Source organism: Carlito syrichta, unplaced genomic scaffold, assembly GCF_000164805.1.
Source record: "Carlito syrichta isolate Samal-C Ts95f unplaced genomic scaffold, Tarsius_syrichta-2.0.1 Scaffold302991, whole genome shotgun sequence".
Lineage (NCBI taxonomy): Eukaryota > Metazoa > Chordata > Mammalia > Primates > Tarsiidae > Carlito > Carlito syrichta.
Genome location: NW_007247087.1, coordinates 260485 through 268634, shown reverse-complemented (window position 1 = coordinate 268634; position 8150 = coordinate 260485). Strand labels below are relative to the sequence as shown.

General features: G+C 50.6%; 1 protein-coding gene across 1 annotated transcript in view; it reads right to left on the bottom strand.

Annotated features, from left to right (window-relative positions):
- Positions 1-308: 308 nt before the first annotated feature.
- LOC103259740 (CMRF35-like molecule 2) overlaps positions 309-8150 on the bottom strand; it is a 12888-nt gene continuing 5046 nt past the window's right edge. The window contains exons 2-4 of the mRNA XM_021711996.1: positions 4526-4873; positions 1639-1747; positions 309-555 (exon numbers count right to left, since the gene is read on the bottom strand). Of these exons, the coding sequence (XP_021567671.1) occupies positions 309-555; positions 1639-1747; positions 4526-4873 (704 nt within the window). The remainder of the gene's footprint in view (positions 556-1638; positions 1748-4525; positions 4874-8150) is intronic.

The following is an 8150-nucleotide window of genomic DNA, read 5'->3' as shown; positions in this document are numbered from 1 at the left end:
GTGGTGCGCTCACATCTCTCTGCAGCCTCAACCTGCTGGGCTCAAGTGATCCTCCCACCTCAGCCTCCTGACTAGCTGGGACTTCAGGCATGTGCCACCCCACCTGGACAACTTCTAGAGAATTCTTTCCCTTGGGTGATGGGTATGAGGACAGGGCCTAGGGAATCTAAGGAGGAAAAAGAAGGACCCCCAAGCAAGGACCCCGAAGAGTCTCGTTCTCTTCTTCATGTTGAGGACTCCAAAGGATTGTCCTATAAGATCCAGGACCCCCTTTGAGGCACAGGAACAATAATTCCCTCGGAATTCGGTCACTGCTGTTTTCCTGCCCTGGAGTCCAGAGTCCACAAGCCTCTCCCATCCAGTCTGAAGGACTGACTCCCTGCACAGGGTATTCCTGGGGACAGAGCCCTGCAGGCCTCTTGGCCAGGCCAGCTCTGCCTCCCCACAGAGCTTCTCTGAGGCCTGTTCACCCAGAGGATGGCCCCCAGCATGCCCAGGAACAGGGGCAGCTTCAGGAAAATCAGGAGCAGAAAGTGGACGCTGCTGAGTAGGGACCTGTGGGGACAGAGGGAGAGGACATGAGCTGCCTGGTCAAGGGGAGGCCCCAGGAATCTTCTCTCCCCACTGCTCTTTGTCCCTGACTCTGGAGTCCCAATAACTCAGGTTCAAACCAGGAAAGAACCCACACCAGGACCGTCCCTCTCTGTGGCCCCATGATCCTTCTCCCCTCGGTCAAGCACTGCCTCAGGAAGTCTCATTCTATTTATTTATTTATTATTTTTTTGAGTTGGAGTCTCACTCTGTCGCCCAGACTGGAGTGCAGTGGCCGCTCCCGGCCACCGCAGCCTCGACCTGCTGGGCTCCGGCGATCCTTCCGCCTCAGCCTTCCGAGTAGCTGGAACTACAGGCGTGCGCTACCACGCCCGGCTAATTTTTTTTTTTTTATTGTAGAGATGAGGTCTCTCCAAGTTCCCCAGGTGGGTCTCGAACCCACGGGCTCAAGCAATCCACTCACCTTGGCCTCCCAAAGCGCTGGGATTACAGGCTGAGCCACCAGGCCCGGCCGGGAGTCTCATTCTAAAGAAGTGATGGAGAGAAGAGAAAGGAAGGACCCAAGCCATTGCAGCTTTCCAGATGCATGTTCCAGAAGCCTCTCCCTCTGTCCTTCTCTCACTCACAGTTTCTGCTTTATCAACTGACCTCTTGAAAGCAATCCCCACTCTCACCTTCACACTTCCGTCCCTCACCCCTTCCCCTCAGGTTCTGGCAGCAGCATCACAGCCCTTCCTGGCTATCTTTGGGAGAGAAGGGAGATGCTGAGCAAAGACCTTTGAGAGGGGCCACAGACCGGGGCCTCAAGTTGTGAGCAGGAAGGGAAGAAGAGATGGGACTGCATGTCCACTGAACTCAACCTCTGACCTGGGTCCCTATAGCTGCTCCATAGGGAAGGATGTTCACAGCACAAGGGACATCTCCCACCCAACATCCACATGCAGCCTCGGAGAATGTGAAAATCAGGACCAGGGTTAGAGAAAATAACAGCAGATAGTGAAGTTTTTAAGTAATGATGGGCTGCCACCCCTAGATCCCACCCCAGAGGCCTTTCCCAGTCTTGACTTCCAGGTCTTGGGCCTTTACCCTGGGTGTTGGGTAGACATGTCCTTGGCACTGGAGTTCTGCCTGGGGTTCACCAACGGGAAGACAGGAGGTATGGCTGGCTGTGAGGCCCTCCTTGGGGTTGTAGTAGCTGTTGGAGATGAAAGTCATGCATCAGGCTGCTGCTCTGTCCCCAGCCATGCATGAAGCCCCTGTTTGGAGCTGATATTGCACACAATCATCCACTTACAGAAGGGGCCCAAGAGATACTCTGAAGCCAAGCCCAGGGCACCTCTTAAGTAAAGTCCCTCAGGGGCCAAAGGAGCCCTTGCCAGAACTGGCCATGACTCACCCCTAACAAAAGCCAGGCCTTTCTTTCCACCCAAAGTCTGATTCTGCCCAGGGTGAGGGCAGGAGTCTCTTGGGTTTTCCTTAGTCTGATGTGTTCCAAAGGGAGAAGGCGTCTGAAGGATTATGGCTTAGCTTGAGACCCAAAAGCCTCATAAAGACCATGACAGGAGGCTTCGAGCACCTTCCATGTGGAGAATATTATGGGCCACTTTAACCCATCTCTAGGGAAGGGGTAGGTTGCCACTCAGCTCCTCCCAAGGACTTCAGGTGTCCAAACTACTGGCACAACCTACACCCCCATCCCTACTGTACTCCCAGCTCATCTCCAAAAGCAGTCGTCCTGGAGGTTCACTTCTTCACAGGGTACGCCACACAGGCTCTTGGGATCCAACAACCTTTGACCTTTCTACCATTGGTGATTCATTGATGGATGTGAACTAGCCCACCCTGATGGAGGAGCAGAGACCCTAAAACAGATAGACCAACTTCAATAGAAAGTGATGGCATCTGGAAGGTCACCACTAGGTGAGACAGAGCACGAAGGAGGAGGCTGATCCACCTTCCAGGCAAGCAGAAAGGAGGCATCCAGCAGAGGCAGCTGGAGGTCCGTGGGATACTTTGAGGATGGGAGAGACAAGCGTGTTGACAGGCTGCTGAAGAGCAGTGATGAGGACGGGTCTGAGGACAGGAGATGGCAAAGATAAGTGAGGGAAGAAGAACGTGGATGAGCTAAGAGAGAATTTGTTCCAAGGGGATGGGGAGGCAACAGCCTACAAGGCAGGCAACCAGCCTCGATAATTGTCCTTGGACAGGAAGGGGAAGCCTTATCTCCAACCAGAGAGAGAAGGAAGAAGGATAAGTTCGACTGCACGGAAGTTTGTAAGTGGAGAAGGAAAGAAAATTGATGCCCTGTGTGTTCTTGGCAAGGCAGAAGTTTGGGAGGATGACACAGGGAACTGGGAACTTCTACTAGCAGCCATATGCCCCCTTTTGTCCCTCTTTTTCACAGCAGCACTAGAGCAGATGGATCTTAGGGCGACCAACTTGTCCCAGTCTGCCCAGGACTTTTCCAGCCTTAGCACCGAAAGTCTCACATCCCAGAAAACCCCTTATTCTTGGGCAAACTGGGATGATTAATGATCTTAATTTTAGGATGGGACCAGGGATGAGGCTTTTGTCAGGTAGGTAAAGAAATGGTACATGGGAGTTAAGGTGTTAGTGAGAGAAGAAAATGTGGTCTATTGTCAAGGTTCAAGTTGGTCCAAGAAGGAAGTGAGGTCAGGTTGGGAGTGAGGGAAGCAATAAATTGGGGGGAAATAGAAGGAAGGATCAAAGTACTGAAGGTCTCTGTGAGGCTGAGAACAGGAATCAGGGCAAGAGGGTGGGAGGGCAGGTCCACGAGAAGTTGTCAGAAAGTAGAATATCTGAGTATAGGATTCTAGACATGGATGAGGTTGGGATGTCACCATGGAGTAGGATTTGCAAAGGGAGTGGAAAGAAAGGCCAAACCAAAGTTGAGAAGGCCAGGGAACCCAAGGCAAGAATGTTTGACATATCATTCATTGATAACTGCCAAGATAATGGTAGAGGTTGGGGTGGAGAAGCTGGCAGGTCCCCACTGAATGTGAGGGAGTGACCCGGATGCCAATGTCAAGTACAGGTAGAGGGTGGGTGTGGCCATCTGACACAAAGGAAGCCGGTGGAAGATAATAGGAAGGAAATTGTGATGGGGACTGGGAGAATCTGAGCATATGGTAAGACAAAGAGTAGCTTCCACCCAAGATGCCCGGGCACGGCTAATTTTAGGACAGCATGGCAGAGGGATGTTCTGCAAGGAGGGTGAAAAGGTATGGGAGTTTGTCTCCTTTGGCCTAGGCTTTCCGAAGGGCAGCTTTGGCTCAGCATGGAGGGGCCTCCACAGGCAATGAGGTGAGGCCCAGGCACTATGGGAACAACTCCATCTTGGATGCTAATCTGCCCTAGTGACTTCTGATTAACCCCAGTTCTGGGAAGACCTTCAAGATTTCCATTTTGTCTACTGTTCCTTATGTAAGAGCATGTACCCTTAGGTCAAAACAACCTTGCCCATAAACTCTGCCCTTAAAAGATTCACATTGCATTCTTGTCTCTCCCTGGGGGACTGACTTCAATTGTCCTGCATGCTCCTTCCCTGTGGTATAAAAGCCCTGGGTCTGGGGAGTCAATGGTGCAGGGACCCATGTCTTGTCTTGACTTCTGTTCATAACTCCCCATTAAGTGCTTCTTTCTGAGGAACTAGAATTGTCAACGTCTTTCTTCGGCCTCTCAGATTTCTTTGACTTCAGGAGTGGGTTTGCACAGATAGACCTGCCCATCTTTGAACAGGAGTAAAGATTCTTGAGCTATGCAACTCCTGAACCCACCCCAAGGCTGAGAGATCAGCCAACTCTAGCCCTGCTCACGCCATAGTTTCCTCCCAACACCACTGAGACTGAGGACAAGATGAGACTCACAGACACACTTCAGAGTGTCACCAACCTTTGTCTTCTTGTTCGGTCATACCCCAAAACTCTGCTGCTGGAATGAGGGGAGCTCTTACCTGGGGAAACACACACCTTCACCAGGACTGAGGGGTCACGTGACCACACATCCAGGATCCATATTGTCCGGATTTTGCACCAGTAAGACCCCGCGTCATCTGCATTGAGGTTCTCGATGGTCACTGTGAAGGTGAGAGCCTCGGGATGGTCTCTGATGGACACACGGCCGTTCCTCTCTTCTTGTGCTCCTCCCTCGATCTCTACAATGCTTTCACACGTGGTGTCATGCTGTCCTCGGCACCAGTATTTGTTATGGCCCTTGTACATCTTCTCATACCGACATTGCACAAGTAGAGAACCCCCCATGGGGCCAGTTATGGAGCTGGGACCCGTCAGAGACAAGCAGCCTGGAAAACACAAGCCCAAGTCCCTGGTCTCCATCCAGATGGCCCCGTCAACTACCGTCTGCCTGAAACTCGAAAGGAAAGTTGTCAGGGAGACATGGATGGTTCCTAGGATGGGAACCTGGAGGGATAGTTGAGCTTAGTACCTAGGCCAAAGAGTCTGGAGACTGCAACCAGCAGGTTGAGCAGAAACCTGTCCCCTGTGAGTAACCACACAGGGACCCTGGCCCTTGGGCACAGGGAGCATCTGACCAAACCTAGAAGCAGGAGAAGAGCTGGCCGTCCTGCCCCATCTTGAGCCCTGTAGCCTCTGACAGGCATAGAATTTGGCCATTTGCATGAACACTTCCCTTTGGAGTGACACATCTGCATTCTGGGATTTTCTGCGACTCAACTTTTTTCTTTAAAATTACAACTTCCTGTCTGGGTGCAGTAGCTCACACCTGTAATCCCAGTACTTTGGGAGACTAAGGCAGGAGGATTGCTTGAGCCCAGGAGCAGGAAACAAACCTGGGCAACAGAGTGAGACGTTGTCTCTACAAAAAAATTTTAAAAATTAGCTGGGCATAGTGGCACATGCATGTAGTCCTAGCCACTTGGGAGGCTGAAGCGGAAGGATTATCTGAGCCTAGGAAGTCGAGGCTGTGGTGAACTGTGATCATGCCACTGCATTTCAGCTTGGGCAGCAGAGTGAGACTCCAATTCATATAAAATAGAATAAATAAAATAAAATGCTTTTCACTGGGTGTGGTGGTTTATACCTGTAATCCCAGCATTTTTGGAGGCCAAGGAGGATTGCTTAAGCCCGGAGTTCAAGGTCAGCCTAGGCAACATATTGAAACCTCCTCTCTACAAAAAATAAAAAAAATTGCTGGGTGTGATGGAATGCACCTGTAGTCCCAGCTACTTGAGAGGCGGAGGCAGAAAGACTGCCTGGGCCCAGAAGGTCGAAGCTGTGGTGAGCCATGATTGTGCCATGGCACTTCAGCCTAGGCGATAAAATGAGACTCTGTAAAAAAAAAAAGAAAAAAAATTGCAACTTCATTCTTCATGTTTTCTTGAGGGAGGAGAAATTAATACCTAGCTCTAACCTTAACTACTCTGGAGAGAGAAACAACAGAGTCCTGGGAAGAAGGGCTGCATGTAAACTGGTTTTTTTTTTTACATGAATTTTGGACACAAAGTGACTAGTCCTGGACCGCCCCCCCCACACACAAACACATCATAGTCCCCAGGACTTGGGTGTCAGCTCTCACCATGCATTCAGAGGAGAGTGGAAAGTGGTTCTCTGCAACCAAACGAGGTGATTTTGGATCTGGGCGGAAAGTGGGGATTTAAATCTGGGAGGTGACATGTGAGAAGTTGATATGGAAGGAAAGCGAAGGAAGAAAAACTGTAGGTGGACGGAAGTGCACTGTGGCATGTGATGCTCAGCAGAGAGATGGGGAACGCGGAGGGAGAATGGGGAAGGGTTTGGAGGAGGGGAATGGATCGGGAAGGGGAAGGGGACCTGAGCTATGCACCCAGAGGAACAGGAGTTAACTATAAGAGAACCTCCACACACAGCGGCCGTGGCAGGAGACCATCTGGGAATTAGCAAAAATCATGAAAAAGCTCTAGGTATTCGCAGGCCCCACAGCTGGCTGGGATCGTGAGCTGATTATGTCTAGATTTGGAGTGGTGCGAGGTTGGAGGAGCCCCTGACTTCTGGCTTTGCTGCTCCCATCGTCTGCTTGTCCTCCCCACTCTGTCCCCAGCTGAGTTGTTCTGTCACACCCCTTGGCTGACCTGCTGGCTGACCTCGTGCCTACGTGTGAGCTGCCACCATGTACTGTCTCCTCACCCCACCGACGGCGCTTGGCCCAAGAAAGTCTCATTGCTGCAGTCTACACTCTCTTCTGCCCTCCTAATCCTTCCCAAACTCAGCAGCACCCATCAGCCCCCACCATGACCCTGCCAGGTTCTCCCTTTGTGCTCCCCTGACCACAGCAAAACGGCTCCTGGCTCTGCACCTCCTGAGCTCTCCGTCACCTCTATCCCTGCTCACACCACAGGCTCCTCTCAACACCACTGAGACTGAAGACAAGACAAGACTCAGAGACACACTTCACTGTGTCCTAATTTGTGTGAGAACCTTCCTCACCGTGGACACTGCACCCCAGGGGATAGTCCTGTTTCTAAATCCCTGCTCCACATCTACCTTCTCTCCCAAGGGCTTGTCTCCCCACGGCTGCCATCACCCCTCCCAAGGTTGCAGAACTGGTTCTCACTTCCTCCCTTCCACCCCCACCAAGACTGGAGACCTAGTCCTCACCTCCTCCTTTCCACCTGCCTCCAGACCCCTACTAGAGATGGTACATCCCAGCAGCCCCTCCTTCTGGGATGGTTCTGGACAGAGCTCAGAATTGCACTTCCCACAGTGGGAACCTGTCAGGGTGCAAAGCACATGTCACAGCCAAGAGCCTTGGAAGTGGCATGGAGGCCTGGTTGTGCAGCTTCTGAAAGGAATCCTTTCCAGAGAGCCTGGAGTCCTCCCTCTGCCAGTCTCAAAGCCAGCCCCTTCAGAGCTGAATGTGTCCAAGAATTCCTGTCTCTCTAGTCAAGAAGATTCCTACAACACATGGGCAGTCAAGCTAAAGAGAACCTTCCAGGTTCCTTCCAAAGTCTTTAATTCTTCAATATGCATAAGAACTGGCTTGTCTTCTGCCTCTAGTCTCTGGGGCGTGGCTTCGGGCTCTGTCTCTCCACTCCAGCTTGCAATCTGGGCTCCCCTGGCCTTCCTAGGAAGCAGATGATTCATTCTCTGTCTCACTCTTCTCTCTCTCTCTCTCTCTCTCTCTCTCTCTCTCTCTCTCTCTCTCTCTGAAACAAACTGGAATAGCAACAAAGCAAAACAAAACAAAAAACAACAACAAAAAGAGGAAAAATAATCACACTCCCAATCCAAAATGTCAGGAAAAGAAAAAGAAAAAAACAAGAATTCAAATCAAACCCTCACACATGTATTCATGCACACATTGAACTAAAAAACAAGAACAGAAAAGCAAAAACAAGCAAACAAATAAAATTGAAAGGCAAACACTCAAATTTTCGTGTACACACAAACAGGAAAAAAAATAAAGAGGAAATCAAAAAGAAACAAAAAGAAGTGGGGGATACAGATTCAACCCTCACATGCACGTTCATGCATGAAGGAAAACTTTTTTAAAATCTATAGACAAAAAAATAAATAAATAAAGATAGACGTCTCTCTTGTGGCAGCTTTTGTAATTGTTCTTCT